Here is a 23,207-nt window from a genome sequence, read left to right as displayed (position 1 = left end):
CACTGTTCACGCACTATTCACTTTTGCAGACGACCGTTGGCGCTGTTAGCCGTTGCTCCGCTTGGCACACCGGACAGTCCGGTGCTACACTGGACAGTCCGGTGAAATATAGCGGAGAACATTTTCTGGAAACCCGAAGCTGAGGAGTTCGAGTTGATTCTCCCTAGTGCACCGGACACTGTCCGGTGGCACACCGGACAGTCCGGTGCGCCTGACCTAGGCAACCTTCGGTTTTCTTTTGCTCCTTTCTTTTGAACCCTTTCTTGGACTTTTTATTGGTTTGTGTTGAACCTTTGGCACCTGTAGAACTTATAATCTAGAGCAAACTAGTTAGTCCAATTATATGTGTTGGGCAATTCAACCACCAAAATCATTTAGGAAAAGGTTTGACCCTATTTCCCTTTCAACGCCACAACATGGAAGTAGGCAAGTGTTACTTGGCCGAACCATGGGATAAAAATCGCATGTCTTGTTTAGATCTCTCTGTGATTATTTGTGTTCACAAGAACTCGCTTCAAGTTATTTAGCCGTACTAACACTCATAACTGAGTTTTGTGGCTACTAGTGTTTGAATTTTACAGGATCACCTATTCACCCCCCTCTAGGTGCTCTCAATTGGTATCAGAGCCGTACTCTTCATTTAAGGAACTAATCGCCCAAAGAGATGAATCCTAAGGGAAAGGGGATGGTGGTCAACGACAAGGAAACGGAGTCCTTCCTCAACGAGCCTAGAGACAACAAGCCAACCGACTCAGGCTCAAGTCACAAGAAAAGACACGGGAAGAAGAAAAGGCACATCAAGAAGATCATCTACTACGACAGTGATGCCTCGTCTTCTTCACCACATGACGACGACGATGACTACTCATCAAAGAAGAAACTGGTTAATCAAAACTATTGATTTGATTATTCTCGTATTCCATTCAATTATAATGCTCATTTGCTATCAATTCCACTTGGGAAACCTCCACACTTTGATGGAGAAGACTACTCTTTTTGGAGTCACAAAATGCGTAGTCACTTATTTTCTCTCCATCCTAGTATTTGGGAGATTGTTAAAAACGGAATGCATTTTGATAGTACTGACAATCCTGTTTTCATCAATGAGTAAATTCATAAAAATGCACAAGCTACTACTGTCTTGCTAGCTTCACTTTGCAGGGATGAATATAATAAGGTGAGTGGCTTGGACAACGCCAAGAAAATATGGGACACCATCAAGATATCTCATAAGGGTAACGACGCCACCATGATCACCAAAATGGAGTTGGTGGAAGGTGAGCTGGGAAGATTTGTGATGATCAGGGGAGAGGAGCCAACTCAGACCTACAACAGGCCCAAGACCCTCATCAACAAGATTAGAAGCTATGGAAGTACAAGATGGACGGACCACGACGTCATCCGACTTATGCTAAGGTCATTCATGGTAATTGACCCCCATCTTGTCAATCTTATTCGTGAAAACCCCAGGTCACCAAGATGACGCCCGAGGAGATACTCGGAAAATTCGTGAGCGGGCGCATGATGGTAAAGGAGGCAAGGTACGTGGATGACGCCTTGAACGGCCCTCTACCTATATACAAGCCGCAGCCCGTTGCTCTCAAAGCAACAAGCAACAAGGAGGCGCTACCAAGCAAGGTAGCTCAAGTGGAGGCTACTGGACTCAATGAAGATGAGATGGCACTCATCATCAAGCGCTTCAAGACCGCTCTTAAAGGACGCAAGGAGTACCCCAACAAGAAAAAAACAAGGGGAAAGCGCTCCTCCTTCAAATGCGGTAAGACTGGTCACTTTATTGCAAATTGTCCTGATAATGATAGTGACCAGGGACAAGAAAAGAGTGGGAAGAAGGAGAAAAAGAAGAGCTACAGGAAGGCAAAAGGCGAGGCGCACCTTGGAAAGGAATGGGACTCGGACTGCTCCTCTTCCGACTCCGACGACGAAGGATTCGCTGCCTCGGCCTTCAACAAGTCTTCTCTCTTCCCCAACGAACGCCATACATGTCTTATTGCAAAGGAAAAGAAGGTACATGTTCAAGATACCCCTAAGTACACTACTTCTACCGATGATGATTCTTCCGATGATGAAGTAGATTACTCTAGCTTATTCAAAGGTTTAGATAGAGCTAAGGTAGAAAAAATTAATGAACTAATTGATGCTCTAAATGAAAAGGATAGATTGTTAGAAAAACAAGAGGATATTTTATATGAGGAGCATGACAAATTTGTTAGTGTGCAAAAATCTCTTGCTTTAGAGATTAAAAGAAATGAAATGCTTTCCTCGGAGTTATCTATTTGCCATGAATCTGTCTCTAGTTTAAAGAGTTTAAATGATGAATTAAATACTAAGCTAGAGGAAGCCAAAACTAGTTCATGTGTTGAGCATGTCATTATTTGTAATAGATGTAAGGACTTTGATGTTGATGCCTGTGATAAACATCTTAATTGTATTGCTAAATTAAATGATGAGGTGGCAAGTCTTAATGCTCAACTTACGACTTGCAAAATTGATTTTGACAAATTAAAATTTGCTAGGGATGCCTACATCGTTGGTAGACACCCCTCAATTAAGGATGGGCTTGGTTTTCAAAGGGAAGCCAAGAACTTAATAAGCCATAGGGCTCCCGTTCTCAACAAGGAGAAAGGAAAGGCCCCTATGGCTAGTAGTCCTCAAAGGAACCATGCCTTTATCTATAATGAAAAATTGGTAGTCGTTCTCATTATAATAGAAATTATGCTCATACTACTTATAATGAGTCACATGCTATGTTTGCATCAAGTTCTACTTTTGTTAATGATAGGCCTAGGAAAAATAATGTTATGTCTCATGCTCCTAGAAAAATGTGCAATGAACCTTCTACCATTTACCATGCTTGCAATACTTCATTTGTTCTTTTATGTAAGAATGCAAAAGTAGTTGCTAGGAAATTGGGATCCAAATGCAAGGGAGACAAAACTTGCATTTGGGTTCCAAAAGTTATTGTGACTAACCTTGTAGGACCCAACAAGAGTTGGGTACCTAAAACCCAAGTGTAAATTGCCTTGCAGGTTTATGCATCCGGGGACTCAAGCTGGATTATCGACAGGGGATGCACAAACCACATGACGGGGGAGAAGAAGATGTTCACCTCCTATGTCAAGAACAAGGATTCCCAGGATTCGATCATCTTTGGAGATGGGAACCAAGGCAAGGTTAAATGATTGGGGAAGATAGCCATTACATCCGAGGATTCTATCTCCAATGTGTTCTTAGTTGAATCGCTCGGGTACAACTTATTGTCTGTGAGTCAATTATGTAACATGGGTTATAATTGTCTATTTACTAATATAGATGTATCTGTCTTTAGAAGGAGTGATGGTTCATTAGCTTTTAAGGGTGTATTAGATGGCAAACTCTACTTAGTTGATTTTTTGAAAGAGGAGGCCGATCTAGATGCATGCTTAATAGCTAAGACTAGTATGGGCTGGATGTGGCATCACCATCTAGCACATGTTGGGATGAAGAACCTTCATAAACTTCTAAAGGGAGAACATGTGTTAGGACTAACCAATGTTTGTTTCGAGAAAGATAGGCCTTGTGCAGCTTGTCAAGCAGGGAAACAGGTGGGAAGCACTCATCACAGCAAGAATGTGATGACAACATCAAGACCACTAGAGCTTCTTCACATGGACCTCTTCGGACCCGTTGCCTACCTTAGCATTGGGGGAAGTAAGTATGGTCTTGTAATTGTTGATGATTTTTCCCGCTTCACTTGGGTGTTCCTTTTGCAGGACAAATCAGAAACCCAAGGGACCCTAAAGCGCTTTCTAAGGAGGGCTCAAAACGAATTTGAGCTAAAGGTGAAAAAGATAAGGAGCAACAACGGGTCCGAGTTCAAGAATTTGCAAGTTGAAGAATATCTTAAGGAGGAAGGCGTCAAGCACGAGTTCTCCGCTCCCTACACACCACAGCAAAATGGTGTGGTAGAGAGGAAGAACATGACACTTATCGACATGGCGAGGACGATGCTTGGAGAGTTCAAGACGCTCGAGTGGTTTTGGTCGAAAGCTGTGAATACAACTTGCCACGCCATAAACCGGCTATATCTGCATCGCCTCCTCAAGAAGACCTCCTATGAACTTCTTACCGGTAACAAACCCAATGTTTCTTACTTTCGTGTATTTGGGAGCAAATGTTACATTCTGGTGCAGAAAGGTAGACATTCTAAATTTGCTCCTAAGGCAGTAGAAGGGTTTTTACTAGGGTATGACTCAAATACAAAGGCGTATAGAGTCTTCAACAAATCATCGGGTTTGGTTGAAGTCTCTAGCGACGTTGTATTTGATGAGACTAATGGCTCTCCAAGAGAGCAAGTTGATCTTGATGACATAGATGAAGATGATGTTCCAACGGCCGCAATGCGCACGATGGCGATTGGTGATGAGCGACCACAGGAACAACATGAGCAAGATAAACCATCTTCCTCCACAATGGTGCATCCCCCAACTCAAGATGATGGACAGGTTCCTCAAGAAGAGGCACGTGATCAAGGGGGAGCACAAGAAGAACAAGTTATGGAGGAAGAAGCACCATTGGCCCCTCCGACTCAAGTCCGAGCGACGATTCAAAGAAATCACCCCGTTGATCAGATTCTAGGTGACATAAGCAAGGGAGTAACAACTCACTCACGTTTAGCTAATTTTTGTGAGAATTACTCATTTGTCTCTTCTATTGAGCCTTTCAGGGTAGAAGAGGCCTTGTAGGATCCGGACTGGGTGTTGGCCATGCAGGAAGAGCTCAACAACTTCAAGAGGAATGAAGTTTGGAGCCTGGTGCCACGTCCAAAGCAAAATGTTGTGGGAACCAAGTGGTTGTTCCGCAACAAACAAGACGAGCACGGGGTGGTGATAAGAAACAAGGCTCGACTTGTGGCAAAAGGTTATGCCCAAGTCGTAGGTTTGGATTTCGAGGAGACATTTGCTCCTGTGGCTAGGTTAGAGTCGATTCGAATATTATTAGCCTATGTCGCTCACCACTCTTTCAGGTTGTTTCAAATGGATGTGAAGAGCGCTTTCCTCAACGGGCCAATCAAGGAGGAGGTATACATGGAACAACCCCCTGACTTTGAGGATGACTGGTATCCCGACCATGTGTTCTAACTCTCTAAGGCGCTCTATGGACTTAAGCAAGCTCCAAGAGCATGGTATGAATGCCTTAGAGATTTCTTAATTGCTAATGCTTTCAAGGTTGGGAAAGCCGATCCCACTCTTTTCACTAAGACTTGTGATGGTGATCTTTTTGTGTTCCAAGTTTATGTCGATGACATAATATTTGGTTCTACTAACCAAAAGTCTTGTAAGGAGTTTAGCAGTGTGATGACTCAAAAGTTTGAGATGTCGATGATGGGTGAGTTGAAATACTTCCTTGGGTTCCAAGTGAAGCAACTCAAGGATGGTACCTTCATCTCCCAAACGAAGTACACTCAAGATCTTCTCAAGCGGTTTGGGATGAAGGACGCCAAGCCCGCGAAGACACCGATGGGAACCGATGGGCATGTCGACCTCAACAAAGGAGGTAAGTCCGTTGATCAAAAGGCATACCAGTCTTTGATAGGGTCGTTACTTTATTTATGTGCTAGTAGACCGGATATTATGCTTAGCGTATGCATGTGTGCTAGATATCAATCCGGCCCCAGGGAATGTCACATTGTGGCCGTTAAGCGAATTCTTAGATATTTAGTTTCTACGCCTTGCTTCGGGATCTGGTATCCAAAGGGGTCTACCTTTGACTTGATTGGATATTCAGACTCCGATTATGCTGGATGCAAGGTTGATAGGAAGAGTACATCAGGGACGTGCCAATTCCTAGGATGGTCCCTGGTGTCTTGGAGTTCAAAGAAACAAACCTCCATTGCCCTATCCACCGCTGAGGCCGAGTATGTTGCCGCAGGACAGTGTTGCGCGCAACTACTTTGGATGAGGCAAACCCTCCGGGACTTTGGCTACAATCTGAGCAAAGTCCCACTCCTATGTGACAATGAGAGTGCTATCCACATGGCGGATAATCCTATTGAACACAGCCGCACTAAGCACATAGACATCCGGCATCACTTTCTGAGAGACCACCAGCAAAAGGGAGATATCGAGGTGTACCACATTAGCACCGAGAACCAGCTAGCCTATATCTTTACCAAGCCGTTAGATGAGAAAACCTTTTGCAGGTTGCGTAGTGAGCTAAATGTCTTAGATTCGCGTAACTTGGATTGATCTATAGCATACATGTGTTCTATGCCTTTGATCATGTTACTTCATGCATTTATGTAATTTGTTGCTTATTTATGATGCTCAAGTTGTGCAAGGGATCCCCGGACCTCACAAGTCCATGTGTGAATGATGCACATATTTAGGGGGAGATGTGCTACAACTTGACCCTTTGAGACTAATCTGTTTGTTTGAGTATACTTGATGTAGTCTCAAAGGTGCATTGAAAGGGAAAGGTGAACTTGGACAATGACAAGACTTCCACTGCACTCCGGTATTAGTATACTCACTTCCAAGTTTGTACTTGTGCTCTCATTGCCATTTTACTCTTAATTGACATTTTTGGTGAGGCAATGGGGTTAAAGGGCCAAGAATGATCCCGTTTTGGTGCTTAATGCCAAAGGGGGAGAAATTAAGGCCAAAGCAAATGGATCAGCTACCACTTGTGAATTTTGAAAACAATAGAGTGAGAACTTTTGATTTATCTAAAATACTCTTATTGCAAAATTTTGTCTTTTGTGGGGGAGAATTTTGATTATGGGAAAAAGGGGGAGTTTTTGGCACTTGATCTATTTTACTCTTGGAATAACTCTCTATGTGCCCAAACAAGTGTCTTTGACTTAGAGGTAGGAAAAATAATTTGATTTGCAAAAACAAACCAAGTGGTGGCAAAGAGTGATCCAAATATGCCAAATTATAGCTAAAACAATTTGGTCTTCAATTTGAATCGATGTTGCATGTTTTGTGTTGCTTTTTGATGTGTTGGCATAAATCACCAAAAAGGGGGAGATTGAAAGGGAAATGTGCCCTTGGGTCATTTCTATAATGTTTTGGTGATTAAGTGTCCAACACATAGTAAGTGAGTAGCTATGTGCCAAACAAGCAAGAAGTGCAAATCATGTAACAAGGTACGTTTCTAGACTTAGTACATTGTTTTGAGTACTAACATATTTTGTCTAAGTGCTAGAAACAGGGAGAAAAGAATTGGAAAAAGACTTGGCTCGGTGCAGCCAAAACTCAGCTCAGTCTAGCACACCGGACTGTGCGGTGGTGCACCGGACAGTGTCCGGTGCGCCAGGCTGGTCTCCGGTGAAAAGGCCGCTCTCGGGAAAAGATCAGCGGCGTACGGCAATAATTCACCGGACTGTCCGGTGGTGCACCGGACTGTCCGGTGAGCCAACGGTCGCCAGCGCAACGGTCGGTCGCGCAATCCGCGGGCGCGTGTTTTGGAAAGCAATCGCGCATCGGACAGCTACAGTGACTGTCCGGTGCACCACACGACAGAAGGCAATTAGCCTTCCAAGATTGTCTTCAACGGCTCCTACCTGCCTTGGGGCTATAAAAGGGACCCCTAGGCGCATGGATGATATACACAAGCATTCACTAAGCATCCTAAGGCATCTAGACTCTGTTCCCGCGCATTCGTTTCGTTGTGTTAGAGATTTGAGCTCTATTCGAGTCGAGGACTCCCTGTGTTGTCATTTGAGCTCAAGTCTTCTCTTGTGTGCGTGGGTGTGCTGCGATTTGTGTCTTGTGTGTGTTGCTCATCCCAACCTTACTCTGTGCTTTCATTGTGATCTTTGTTGTACGGGCGAGAGACTCCAATCTTGTGGAGATTCCTCGCAAACGGGAATAATCATCTAAAGGAAAAACCGTGGTATTCAAGTTGATCATCGGATCACTTGAAAGGGGTTGAGTGCAACCCTCGTCCATTGGGACACCACAACATGGAAGTAGGCAAATGTTACTTGGCCAAACCACGGGTTAAAAATTGCGTGTCTTGTTTTGATGGATTATTTATGTTCACAAGAACTCGCTTCAAGTTATTTAGCCGTACTAACACTCATAACTGAGTTTTGTGGCTATAAGAGTTTGAATTTTACAGGATCACCTATTCACCCCCCCTCTTGGTGCTTTCACTCCTGTTTCCTCTCATCGTCAGCAACCTCCTCTGGAGCATATCTTGACAGCTGAATGAATTTATCTCAATATTCACTAACTGTCATATTGCCTTGCTTGAGTGACAAGAACTCCTTCTTCTTAATTTTCATCAGACCAGTAGGAATATGATAGTTCCTAAAATATGTAGAGAATTCTACCCAAGTAATGGTATTAGTAGCAGCATGAGCAGCACAAAAGGAGTCCCACCATTCGGCAGCGGGGCCAGTGAGGCGACCCGATGCATAGAGAACCTTCTCCCAATCAGTACATTGAGCAATGTTGAGCATTTGCCTAAAGAGGATCTAGAGAGCTGGATGGCTTGTGACTCATGAATTCCCGGTGCTTATCCTAGGGTGGAGCTGGTGGTGGTGGGGGTGGTAGTTGTTGTCGTTCCAGTCGTTCTTGCCGGATTTCCTGACGCTCCTGTCGCATCTCCTGGAGCTCCTAACAGATCCATGCTAGCATTTCCGTCATGATATTTGACATCTGCTGTAGCAGCTGCATCTGAGCTGCAGCTATAGGATCTGTTCCAGTCGGTGGAGGGTTCAGAGGACGATTCATCTTCGGTTATGGTTGGGTAACAATCCTCTTGCGACAAATGCGAGCTGGTAGATCGATACCACCTCCATTCGTGGTATTGACCATCTGGGTTAGAAACACATGGTAAGATAGAATTGCAGATACGATGAGTAATTACGAGACATCCAACTTTTAGGTCATAATAGCTCAATAGATTAGAGTGTCATCTACTTACTACTAATACATTACCCTATGATGGTACATGCTAAAATGCCCTATACTATTTCCGCAAATCAAAGAAGCAAATCAAGCATTAATCATCAGCACAAACATCCAAACACTGTAGATAGAGAAAATAATTTTTTTTGTCTTAGATCTCCTATCTATTTTAGGGAGTCTTTATAACACCCCATCCAATACCTGGACCAGCGGTACTTACTCCTGGCAGCTCGCTAGGATCATATATTGTCCCCCCAGACCAACACGAGTCTTTTGTGCGCACTTTGTCCTCACTCATGCGCACACGAGAAAACTTCCCGATCGGTCATCCATCCCAAATTGCTCCAAGCCAAGCACGCTTAACTTGGAGGTTCTTTCAAGATAGGCTTCCAAAAAAGAAGATGCACCTTGTTGGTATGAATACTCTATTAATTCTATTAAGCCTTGGGCCAGGATATCCCATCCCAGGACTAGGATATCACAATCCACCCACCTTAGAAGACTGACGTCCTCGTCGGTCAACCCCAATCCAGGAACCTCCCTTCTTAGCCATGTTTGCATGTATAGTGTCATCATATGCCATGCCATGTGACCACTCCGGACCCACATGCACCATGCGCCATATACCCGAACCCCCTAGTCCACACACGTCCGTGAAACATCGAGGGTCGGCTTTGATACCACTTGTAACACAATGTCCAATCCCTGGACCGGCGATACTTACTCCTGGTAGCTCGCTAGGATCATATATTGTCCCCACAGACCAACACGAGTCTTTTGTGCGCACTTTATCCTCAATCATGCACACCCGAGAAAACTTCCCGGTCGGTCACCCATCCCAAATTGCTCTAAGCCAAGCACACTTAACTTGGTGGTTCTTTTGAGATATGCTTCCGGAAAAGAAGATGCACCTTGTTTGTATGAATACTCTATTAATTCTATCAAGCCTTGGGCTAGGATATCCCATCCCAGGGGCCAGGATATCACAGTCTTAGATGTTGGATTCCAAGGTGTGAAATCCATTCTATTTTTCTAGAGTAGCGAAGATAACAGTAGTCAGAGTAGAATAGCCAAAGGTGAGGCAGGATCAAGAAAAGTATAGAAAGAATCAGAGTAAGGTAAGTGGGTAAGAGTTTTTTCTAGTTCTATCTAGGTTCCGTCCTATAGTCAACATTTCCTCTGATACCACTTCTTTCACACCCGGATTTAAGGGGTAAACCCGGGTGCGTCTCATATGTGCGCTAAAGAAGAACAACACATATAATGACCAAGTGTATAGAGATAAATGTCACAGACATTATTACATAGAGGAAGTGTCTTACAAAAATAAATGATAATAATAAAGCGAACTAATATTATTCCTTGGCACCATTAAGTTGAATGGGAGACGCCACCTAGACTTGTTCGTACTCCTCGTAGTAGTCCTCCTCCTGGGCTACCTCCTCTTCACCTCTAGGGGATTATATATCGCAAGTGTGAGCCCACAAAATATCAAACCTCAACAAGTTGTGGGGTATAATGTGCCTGAACTCACAAAAGGTGAGAGCTCATGTGAAGTGTAAGGCTGATCAACAAATAATGGTTAAAGCTGAACATTGCTTTTAATAAGTTGGTCAAGTTTTATTAGCAGTTACTAAATGTAAGTGTATACCAGCCCAAAGTAATAGTAGATCAAAATTAATAATAAAACCACAATGTGATGCAAATGACAAATTAAATTTACATCCATAAATGAATCATGTGAGTGTCCGAGCTGCTCATGACCGTGAGCACAGCTGATATACCAGTTTTACACTCTACAGAGGTTGCACATCTTTACCCACAAGTCATGTTACCCATTGGCCAAGGGGTCTACAAGTCTCATTCATCTCTACTGAGGAGACAAGGCAGGGTAGCACTACGAGGCCTTTCCAAAGTTCCACTAGATCGAGAAAACCCGCTATAGATTCAGGAAGAAGGAACCATAGGAATCCCCCGTCCGAAAAGCTAGATAGACAGTCTAACCCGAGAACCTCCCTATACTCTGCAGCGACGCCTCCCCTCTTTCCCCTTTCAAGTAAGGTAGTCTCTCCCTAGCTTTCCTAATTAGTTGGCCAAGGGTGTCCCATTCCACCCTTGTGGTAGCACTGTTTTCCCTAGTGGTTCTCCATGTTTGAATTAACACAGTAATCTTATCATGAACAATAAATAATCAACAGTAATAGTAAAGAATGATCATGTGTCAAATTTATCTTAACACCCAAAACCACATATAGGAATAGTAGGACTACCCAAAAGTTCAGTGGTGATCAAGGCATAAGGTAAAGCAGAATGGGGTGACCTATTGGGTCGCATCAAAATTAATCCTAAACATGCCAAAGTGATTATAGAAAACATTATTGGGTAAATAAAAGTGGTCACAACATGCCTTCAACAAGCTCCTCCTCAGTATTTTCCACCTGCTGAGCACCTGGGTCCTCAGTTGCTTGCTCGTCTACTAACAACAATACAAACAAACATGATACATGAGAAATTAGCATCACATCAAACATTAGAACATAATGCATGATAATATTCTACACATCGTAATAAGACCGTAGGTTCGAGAATCACTAAGTTCGGAGTTACGGTTAAAGAGTTATGATTTTCCGAAGGTTTAGATGCTAGACATAGAACAAATTAAGTGCATAATTTTAATCTAGGTTTCATAACAAAACAAAGTTACCAGATGATAAACAATATTATTATGAATTTAATGCAATTAGAATGGATCAAAAAGGAGTTAAAATGAAATAATTATGAATTAAACAAGGTTCTAGAATTATTCCTATACTATAAATCATTTTCTATACTATTTTATTCGATTTATCTATTTTCTGGGTCACGCGCATTATTACCAGGAAGTTCCGGGTCCAATTCGTAAATCTCAGGGCTCAAAATAAAATACTTCTTAACTAGGGTGTATGGCGGGTTAGTTATCCTATTTGCCGAGTTCTCTTATGTAAAAAGTGCACGGTGGAGGGATATTATTAGATCTCAGCCGTCCGATCTAAAGGAGACGACACAGATTAAATCTGGCTTCATCCGAACTGGTACGCTATACCGCGCACTGGATCGAAGATCAACGGTGTGGATTAAAGCTTAGTCATAACAAACTGGTACATAGCCAGATCCGTCTGATTTCCTATCCACGGTAGAGATTTAATGAAGTACCCTTGCTCCACTCCGAGCCACCCGATTACCATCCAACGAACCAGATCAACCATGTGAAGGGATGCTTTATGGATCAAATCACATCCGCTAGATGCGGATCTAACGGTTCGTTACCCCTCTTCATCCTCTAGACCCGACTCACGGCGGCGTGGTGCGTCGTGCGACGGCGAGGTCACCAAAGATGACGAATCTGTCATTCCCAAGCGCTATACTTCAATTCACAAGGCTCTCATGAAACCTATAACTTCCCAAACCTATCCCCCCACCATTTGTCGCCGATATCCCAGCGCAGGCCTCGGACCATGGCGCGCTGTGCAAGTAACACACGCAACCCCGGAAAGACCACCAAACCCTGGACCAATGGGTGCTATGCGACCAGGTGAAATGAGGAAACTAAACGGAGCGCTCTCTTACCGAGGCGCGAAGCGAAGATCCCCTGGTCATGATTAGTGAGCGGAAATCGCAATCATGTGGCGTCGGTGAGAAATTCCATTACGTCGCAGACTACTTCGTGCGTGTGGGTGCTTTGGTTTGGTTCCTGGCGCATCTAAGATGTTCCCCGGTCCATGAATAAGGCCTCAGCAACGACAACCAAGTGACTCCAACGACGGTCGTCCCTCTTGGTGGATCGATCTACAAATCCGCTCGCGACTGAGAGGGCTGATGGCGGTGAAACCTTGAGGGTGGTTGGACTAGGAGGTACATGGCAGAAACCCTAGGGGCCTCGAATTTATCCTAGGGCGCGGAAGACTCCGGCCCCAGCTCCCCGGCCGCTCCGCGCAGAGCTGTTGCAACCGACCGATCGGATGAGGAGGACGAGTCCGATATGGGCCCACGCGTGTGATATCCTGGCCCCTAGGATGGTGATATCCTGGCCCAAGATTTAATAGAATTAATAGAGTACTCATATCAACGAGGTGCATCTTCTTTTTTCGGAAGCCTGTCCCGAAAGAACCTCGAAGTTAAGTGTGCTTGGCTTGGAGCAGTTTGGGATGGGTCACCGATCGGGAAGTTTTCTCGGGTGCCCATGAGTGAGGACAAAGTGCGTACAAAAGACTCGTGTTGGTCTGTGGAAACAATATATGATCCTAGCGAGTTGCTACGAGTAAGTACCGCCGATCCAGGGATTGGATGGGGTGTTACAAGTGGTATCTGAGCCGACCCTCGAGGTTTCACGGGCGTGTGTGGGCTAGGGGTTCGGGTATATGGCGCATGGCACATCTGGGCCCGTAGTGGTCACATGGCATGGCATATGACGACACTAGACACACAGACATGGCTAAGAGGGGAGGTTCCTGGATTGGGGTTGACTGATGAGGACGTCAGTCTTCTAAGAGGGGTGGATTGTGATATCCTGGCCCCTAGGATGGTGATATCCTGGTCCAAGACTTAATAGAATTAATAGAGTACTCATATCAACAAGGTGCATCTTCTTTTTCGGAAGTGTGTCCTGAAAGAATCTCCAAGTTAAGCGTGTTTGGCTTGGAGCAATTTGGCATGGGTGACCGACCGAGAAGTTTTCTCGGGTGCGCATGAGTGAGGACAAAGTGCGCACAAAAGACTCGTGTTGGTCTGTGGAGACAATATATGATCCTTGCGAGCTGCCAGGAGTTAGTACCGCCGGTCCAGGGATTGGACGTGGTGTTACAACACGCAAGTGACCGAGAAATGGAAACGGTGCAGGACTGGGTGGGGTCGAGCAGCTCACATGGAGGGCCCCAAAGGTAAACGACCGAACCAAAGACTGGGCACGCGCTGGGAAAATAGTGGTGGGGCTAGGGTGGGGTCGAGCAGCTCACATGGAGGGCCCCAAAGGTAAACGACCGGACCAAAGACTGGGCACGCGCTGGGAAAATAGTGGTGGGGCCAGGTGTCAGCGCGCAGGTCCAGCCAGGCCGACGGTGGGGAGGAGATGGGCCTGACTTGAGTTTGGGCCCAGCATGAGGGTTTTACCTCTTTTTTTCTTTTTTTCAAACTCAAATTTTCAAACTTAAACTTGTCTTGCGAATTTGAATACAAATGCAAAGATACAAGAACGTTAGCATGAGATGCATATTCATTTAAATCATCAATTGTTTAAATTAAAATTATATTGTGATATGCATAAAGAGAGAAGGAAGAAAAAAGTTAATAATAATCGTATAGACTTTTAATATCTCTCATATTCATACATATTTATATCTACTCCAAAATTTGGGTATTACAACTCTTGACATGCCTTTGGTGGAAATGCCCTCTGAAGCCCCTAGTCATCTCTACATATCTTTGAGCTTCTTCTCTTCTCTAGGGAAAATCATTGTCTGTCCTGATGTATTCATCCATCTTCTAGAGAAGCTTTTCCAAAGACATTGGGGGCTTCCTAGAAAAATACTGAGCTGTCGTACCTGGCCGAAGTCCCATTGATCATAGCTTCTTTGACTATCTCATTCGGAGCTGTTGGTGCTTTAGCCCTGAGGCGAAGGAACCTTTGGACATAAGTTTGCTGGTATTCTTTATGGTCTTGTGTGCACTAGAATAAAACCTAGGCAATGACTAGCTTCGCGTGAAAACCTTGAAAACTTGTAATGAACATGTCTTTAAGCTTTTGCTAGGAGGTCACTGTCCCAGGACAAAGGGATTAATACCTTGTCTGGGCAACATTCTTAAACAACCACGATGAAGGATTTTGCAATGACTGACGTGTTGCTCCCATATGAAGATATTGTGGTGTCATAGCTCATCAAGAATTGTTTTGGGTCAGAATGGCCATCATACATTGTGTCACACCCGGTTTTAAGGGAAATCCCGGACGCGAATCAAATGTGTGCTAGGATCAGGTCTCACACATATGATGAGTAATGATACAGAAAGCAATTTAACATATTTATTATATAATAGAGGTTTTGTACAAAATAGCTAAATAAATAAACCATATGTCAACAATGATCCTCCTCAACCATAGTTGACTAGGAGACAACGGACTACACCTCTCATGAACTCATCGCGACATCCTTCATGCTCCTCCAGCGGCACCTGTTCTTGACCTGGGTGTGAGTACAGCAAGAGTGAGCTCACATATGTTCATCGCTCAACAAGTTGTGGGGAATAATGTGCATGAGCTCACTTATGGTGGTAGCTCATGAGAAGTAGGGGTGGTAATGGGCTATAAACTTTACACTGCAATTTTAAGGATTGAATTGGATTAGGGTCGGGCCCTATTCTTATTCATTTTTGAACTAATATTATTTAAGGGCCTTAACTTTTTGTGAAGAGCTATTTGGATCGTGATCCATTACCACCCTTAATGAGAAGTGTAAGGTTGACCAAAAAGAATGGTTAAGGTTAACCTTTGCTTTTAATAAATTGGTCAAAGTTTTTATTAGCAGTTACTAAGTATAAGTGCATACCAACCCAATTAAATAAGAGATCACAATTAATAATAAATCCCATAGTGCAATGCAAATGACAGATTAAGTTTAATTTCATAAGTTACTCATGTGAGGGTCCAAGCCGCTCTTGACCGTGAGCATGACCGATATACCAGTTTTACACTATATAGAGATTGTACATCTTTACCCACAAGCCGTGTTACCCATTTGTCAAGGGGTCTCGAATCTCATTCATCTCTACCTAGGAGACGAGGCAGGGTAGAACTACGAGGCCTTTACAAAGTTCCACTAGCATCAGAAAACCTACTATGGTTTCTTGAGAAAGGCAATATAGGAATCCTCGTCTGAAAGTCATCGCAACATGATCGACCCGAGAACCTCTGTATGCCGGCTGCTCCTCATACCTCCCTTGCCTTTTTCGGGTAAGGTAGACCTCCACTAGCTTGCCTATTTAGTCAGACAAGGGCGTCCCATACCACCCTTGTGGTAGCACTATTTTCTTGGGTGGTCACTCCATGTGCCAATTAACCAAAATGATCTTATCATGAACACTAAATAATCCATTGATAGAAATGAGGATGATCATGATTCATATGTATCATAACACCCAAAACCACATAGAGCAATAGCCAATGCTACCCAGCAATTCATTTGTAAGCAAGGATGGTAGACAAAACTAGGGTAACCTATTAGGTTCTATCAAATTAATCTGAGCATGTCAAAGTGATTAACAAGAACATTATTAGGAAAAGAAGAGTGATCAAGGGCACAACTTGCCTTATACTTGCGATAACCTGTTCTCAAGATGCTGACCCAAAAGTTGGGCTCTCGATTCCTCATCACCTAGCCTCTACTAGAAATAATTTCAATACATACAAACACAACTTAAATAGGTGAACACTGCCCTGCATAAAGCACCTTTTGGGAGGGCCATCACTTCGTTTTAACCTCCGTGCCTATGTGCGGGAGCCGAAGGTATGCTTGTACACTCATTTATCAGGAGAAATGGAATAAAATGCTAAAGCAAGATGAGTTGAATATGAAGTTCCACTTTGTCGCTTTCATGTTGTTTCATTTTGTTTCTCTCTGAAAACCTTCATCACTTGTTCTAACGCTTCAAATAAGTGTTAAATCAATAGGACGAAGGTCTTTACATCTAACTTGTGTTGCCTTGATTTTTGATACCTTTAGGGCCCGTTTGTTTCGTTGGAATTGAATTCCATTTTAATAATTATAATTTATACAAAACTAATTAAGTTTATATATTTATATATGTAATATATTTGTATATTATCCTAAATCATATGAGAGAGATAGTTATATACTACATTTATGTTATAGAGGCGCAAGTAGAAAAATGTGTTATAAGTTGTACATCGGAAAAATAACATGTAAATCTATAGAATCAATTTCCATCTCTCACCCCATGAATTTGAGGTAGGCTTATATGATAACTTTGGAAAGTGGTGGAATGTCATATTCTAAAAAAATAGCTTATTCCATTAATAAGATTCCAATTTCTCGAAATGAAAGGAAACAAACGGGGCCTTAGGGGAATTGGAATCAAGTACCAACACTTATAGTTATTGTTGGATACTTGATTTCAATCCTCTGAAGGCGTTGAGAATCAAGGCAACGCAAGTTAGGAATAGAGACCTTCGTCCTCAGTTTAACACTTCTTTAAAGTGTTAATACGAAGGGCGAATGTGTTTGGACATGAATGTTAATATAAATGATGTGTAATGTAATAAGATAGTACAATGATATATGAGAACTTATCTTTTTTGTCTTAGCATTTTCATTATGTCTCTCATTAAACTTGATGAATTTTCAAGCATATCTTCGGCTCCTTGACAGAGGAAGGTATGAAGACTCATCGTAGGCTAAGAGGAACGAAGCTATGGTCCATGGAAAAGGTACTTTATGTAGGGCACTGTTCATCTATTTATAGTGAAGATGAACCGCCTTTGTGCAAAATTACACAATCGCGCCCATGAGGCATTACACTCATTGTTTACAAATGTAGTAGGGATATTACTGCCATTTCCCTTTCTTCACACTTGTTGCACCTTCATCGCTCTTCGTCCGAGACGTCTCCTCGTAGCTTCGGTTGACAGACATCTTCACTCGAGCATTATCGTATGCATGAAATAGCCGAAGATTTGCTTTGTCTGGTTTTCATTGTACACCTGAAACATAATTATGTAATACAAATATTTTGAGGACCTTCGGCAATTTAGGCCCCCAACATTTATTGTAGGAAAACAAGAGGTTTTAGTTCAGTAAGGAACTGGAAACTTTTATGTTCTTCCAACTGATTTACTGCCTCTCCAGTTTACATAAAGAGATTTATTGTTTGTGTGACTACTCTACAATACTATCTTGTCTTGTGGCAGCACTTACTGCACTACCGGAATTTTGCTCTTTGCTGAGTACCAAATACTTTGCCGAGTGTTTTTTTCAGGCACTCGGCAAAGAAGCTCTTTGCCGAGTGCCACGCAAAAAACCCTCGGTAAAAGAAAACACTCGGCGAAGAGCTTCTTTGCCGAGTGTTTTATTTTTGACACTCGGCAAAGAGCTTCTTTCTCGAGTGTCCAAAATAAAACACTCAGCAAAGAGCTCTTTGCCGAGTGCTTTTTTCAACACTAGGCAAAGACAATTTAAAAATCATATTTTAAAGCAGTAAATTAATTCAAATAAAAAAGTTTTCAACTACAAATTTGTATAACTCATCATGATGTACGATTTATATTTTGAACATTTCTTCATATGACAAAATAAAAATAAATTTGTTCATAAAACCTATATCTCTCTCGTAGTTTACGAGAGAGATATATAAGATTTATGTATATTTTTAGAATCATCATGTGAGATGAACAAATGACCAAACAACCAAAATAAACTTTGTAAATCTTGAAAAGTTATAGAATTTTGTAGTTGGCAACTTTTTCATTTGAAGTCATCTTGTCAACGAAAACTATGTCTCAATTTAAAAAATTTAAAATTTAAATTTTTTAAAACTACCACCAACATCAAAGTTGTAGGTATTGAATAGTTATGAAACTTTGTAGTTGACAATGTTTTGGTTTGAAATTATCTTGTCATGCAAAATTATGTTTGAATTATTAAAATTTGAATTTTTCAAACTACATCGGATGGAAAAACCACGAAAATAAAAGTTGTAGGTCTTAAAATGTAATGAAACTTTGTAATTGATAATTTTTTTATTTGAAATCATCTTATTATTGAAAAATTCGTGTGAAGTTTTCAAATTTGAAATTCAAATTTTGTAAACGGCCTCGGATGTAGAAACTATCAAAATAGAACTTGTAGATTTCAAAAAGTTATGCAACTTTATAGTTGGTCACATTTTCAAATGAATTCATTTAGTATGTTAAATAATCAAATTACTCCCGATTTATTATAGTACATGAGAAATTAAAACGTAATATAGACATAATTGTTATTGTAGTGTAGTGGTAGACAAGGGTATATGCAAGAGAAAGGTTGCGAGTTCGAATCTCACCATTCACAAAAACATGTAAATTTGATTCAAAATAATAGTGAAAAATTATATGACAATGGGTATGGTAATAGAGGTAGTGGTTGGAAGTTGTTCCTATAATTTAAAAAAATGTTTTGCTGTTTTTTTTGGTTTTTTCGATTCTTAATTTACCGAGTGCTTTTCTTTGCCGAGTGCTTTTCGACACTCGGCAAAGTCTTTGCCGAGTGTCCGAAAAAGTACTCGGCAAAGAACCATTTGCTGATAAAATGTTTGCCGAGTATTCTTTGCCGAGTGTAACACTCGGCAAAGACTTTGCCGAGTGTAAAATGACCTTTGTCGAGTGTATTAAACACTCGGCAAAGAACGCGATTCCGGTAGTCTGTCATGTGTTAGTGATAACATTAGATAGTTTATTTGTATAGGACACAACAATTATGTTCCTTTGTCACTTAGCCATTATTTAAATTTTAAAAATGTTTAATCTTTATATATGTGAGTTTATTTACTAGTCAACAACTAGGAGCATGTAAAATGAGTGACGTCTCCTTTAACTCCTCACTATTGCATATCAAGATGTTATTTTGTTTTACTCTAGAGCCCGACGAATTTAACGTAAGAACGTGGGTACCCACATTCCTAACTCGTTAAGTTCGATGGTTTTATCCAAGGCCCACGAACTTAACTTAAGAACGTGGGTACCCACGTTCTTAACATAACCCATGAACTTAACTCAAGTAAGAACATGGGTACCCACGTTCTTAATTTTACCCACGAACATTTATCAGTTTCTTGTAGTGTCTGTTACAACTTCATAATTTTCAGTTTTTACCGTCTTTATGAATTTAGGTCTTTCCACAGGTTGTTGCTTTTGTACCCTTGATGTATATGTGCCTTTGCACATTTTATACATTATTCAAGTTTGGTATGTTGATGTTCTATTCTCTAGCTCCAAGACAAACCAGCTCTATTGTCTTGCTTAGGATCTGTCCGTAAGTTTTAATGCTTCATTTTTCTGATTGACATGTTTGTATTCCAATGCCACTCAACTCATTGTAGTCATACACCAAGTTTGGTTTGCAGATTTGTTGCAAGATACGCACCTCCTATCTAGCAAGGACAAAATCTTTTGTCTTCAAATCGTTATAGGACGCTTGAATGGTGCATAATCATCTAGTATATTTTAAAGGACAAGCTTCTGAAAATAGGCCTATTTAGAAATGCGGACCTTTTAAATTGTCTAATCTACAAAATGATTTTAGGAGTGGTGCAACTTTTGGATGTCCCTTAAAATAAAACATGTTCCTTCATAAATCGTCAGGTACTAATTTTAAAATATATTTAAAATTTCTACTTGCATGTGTCTTCTAAAATCTTTTTTATAGTGCAACAGAGAAGCTCTAAACGACGATTGTAAATATATTTGTATTGACGTTTTTCGTAACCACCAATAAAAATAGTATTTTTTTTAGTGACAAACCATTTTATTTCGTGGACGTTTGATAACCAAAACCGTCGGTAAAAATTATACCCTACCATAGACATAGAGCTTTTTCAACTAGTGGTGTTTGCAATGAAAGCCGGGTTGTTCCAAAGGTTTGCTAAATCCCTTTGGGATTACGTCATTTCTAGATCATCCTAGTTCAAAATATATTCTCCCAAGAGATATAGCGTATGTGAAGTGATAAACAACCACGTATCCATAATCTCATGCATGGTCTCATCTAGTTCAGGTCTTCCAGATTCTCTTATTGCATTTGATGACCGAGGAATACTTATTTGACCAAAGGGCTCAGCAGCTAGAGTTGCATATATATATCTTGTACAGTACAATATGTTGCAGTGCATGCCACTATATATATCTTATATATCTAAGCATGCATCGAGGCATCCCATTCCGGATCTCTCTTCACTTTTTCGAAGGATTGTTCCAAAATTCTTTTGCCAGACAACGCCTATAAATAGACAACACAGTCGCACTCCCCCATACCACGCCAAACTCAGCAAGCTCCATCGATCTGCATCAAGCTGGCTAATTAACTAGCTAGCAGCATTTCAGCTTGGCAAAAGCTATAGCTGCTAGTGCACACGTCGATCGATATAATAATCAGCGATAGCTAGCTAGCATCATGTCCAGGGATCCGCTTGTGGTGGGAAGCATCGTGGGCGACGTCGTGGACTACTTCTCGGCGTCGGCGCTGCTCCGAGTGATGTACGGCGGGCGCGAGATGACCTGCGGGTCGGAGCTCAGGCCGTCGCAGGTGGCGAGCGAGCCGACGGTGCACATCACGGGGGGCCGCGACGGGAGGCCGGTGCTCTACACACTGGTGATGCTGGACCCCGATGCGCCCAGCCCAAGCAACCCCTCCAAGCGGGAGTATCTCCATTGGTACGTACGCACGCACTGCACGCACACCGTCGCGCGTCCAACTATAATAAAAGCTTCAACAAGCTAGCTACACATTCAATCTTTGTTGCTATCAATTCGTGTCACATGTATGTCGCATGCATGATGCTGCATTCCTCCCTCTGGTGACTGATGATGTAACAACGACTTGCTTATGTATGGTTCTGGTATAGGTTGGTGACTGACATACCAGAAGGAGCTGGTGCCAATCATGGTAAGTGATCTGATGAAGAACTTACATATATAGAGAGAGAGACACAGACACAGAACAAAGTACGAGCTGTACATGTGTTTGAATATGAAAACTGCCAACCAGCTATTCACTCAAGAAATAACAGCAGCTAGCCGACGAATACTAGATATATATAGTCATGCATTCATAAATCTCCAGGGAACGAGGTGGTGGCGTACGAGAGCCCCCGGCCATCGGCGGGGATCCACCGATTCGTGTTCATCGTGTTCCGGCAGGCGGTCCGGCAGGCGATCTACGCGCCTGGGTGGCGCGCCAACTTCAACACCAGGGACTTCGCCGCCTGCTACAGCCTCGGACCGCCTGTCGCCGCCACCTACTTCAACTGCCAGAGGGAGGGCGGCTGCGGTGGTCGGAGGTACAGGTGATGAATCGAGAGAGAGCATGCATCCCAACAAGGCGGTGATGACACGTGACCCATCCTATGACAAGTTATATATATTAGCACATACCACAAAAATAAACAATACATATATATATGTCTCCATCTCTATCTGCAATATATATATGCTTCATCGAATGAAGCTAACATTTGTCTGTTATTTCAATTAAACGACGTCGTATCAAAATGTATGTCTGTGCTTCGATGAAACAAAGAATATTGTGCACATTTATAAGATGTTTGGTTTTTAGGGATTAATGTTTAATCTATTTATTTTATTTTATTTTAGTTCCTAAATTGATAAATACGGAAACTAAAACTCTATTTTAGTTTCCGTATTTAACAATTTAGATACTAAAATAAAAATAAAATAAAGAGATTAAATATTAGTCCCTAAAAACCAAACACCCTTTAATATTTACATGTACGAGCCCAAAGATGAAGTGTTAATTTTCGATGACAGCAAAAGACAACAATGCATGTAAAATACGATTAATAAAGTGAAATTCCCATACTAGTAACAGCTCAAAAGCTATACAATACATTCAAGTGCGATATAAAAAATAGATATCTTGTAAAAAATGATCTTTTGACATATGAGCTAGTATAATATTCACGCACAGAATTCCTCAAATTCCCAGTACGGTGGGGAGTAGTAGAAAACTACTGGCAGCTCAATAACGCGAACAGTGCCCAAGCATGGAGATTTTGTCTGAATAACGGGAGCTGTGAGGTCTATCGCGGCACGTGCCACTTCGTAGCTGCTTTATTCTGTTCATGGGACCATATTTGACAATGAGTGCTTCGCGGACTTATTATTCTTCGCGTGATCCAAGTATATCAACCATAGTCTTCTTTTGTTCCTTGCACAAAGATTACACCTTTAGTCCGCTATACCCAATTGTATAAAAGATAGCAACTTCATGAGGAAACGAGTACTATACTAATCCATAAGAGGCTCAAAAAGTTGTGTCCTCTGCCGACATTAGCTTGTCTGGATGCCATGAAAAAATAATTAAGGCCCATCCTTGCTAACAAATACTCCTACTTCATACATTCCAATTTATAATCTGTTTGACTTTTTTATACTAAATTTAATCGGCTCGTCTTATTCAAAAAAATCATATTTATTATTAATCTTTACTGTGATATAGTTTAGCACATAGAATACTTTAAGTATGGTTTTGA

General features: G+C 41.8%; 1 protein-coding gene across 1 annotated transcript; it reads left to right on the top strand.

The window, feature by feature from the left end:
* Positions 1-21,063: 21,063 nt before the first annotated feature.
* On the top strand, positions 21,064-22,245 carry LOC100127529 (protein TWIN SISTER of FT). Its single transcript, NM_001309850.1, has 3 exons — positions 21,064-21,369; positions 21,561-21,601; positions 21,779-22,245. Exons 1-3 carry the CDS (start codon positions 21,110-21,112, stop codon positions 22,003-22,005), a joined length of 528 nt encoding a protein of 175 aa, NP_001296779.1. The 5' UTR covers positions 21,064-21,109; the 3' UTR covers positions 22,006-22,245.
* The last annotated feature ends 962 nt before the right edge of the window (positions 22,246-23,207 follow it).

The sequence above is a fragment of the Zea mays genome, chromosome 10 (assembly GCF_902167145.1).
Source record: "Zea mays cultivar B73 chromosome 10, Zm-B73-REFERENCE-NAM-5.0, whole genome shotgun sequence".
Lineage (NCBI taxonomy): Eukaryota > Viridiplantae > Streptophyta > Magnoliopsida > Poales > Poaceae > Zea > Zea mays.
The sequence above is the reverse complement of the archived record's forward strand: the minus strand, read 5'-3'. Positions and strand labels throughout refer to the sequence as shown.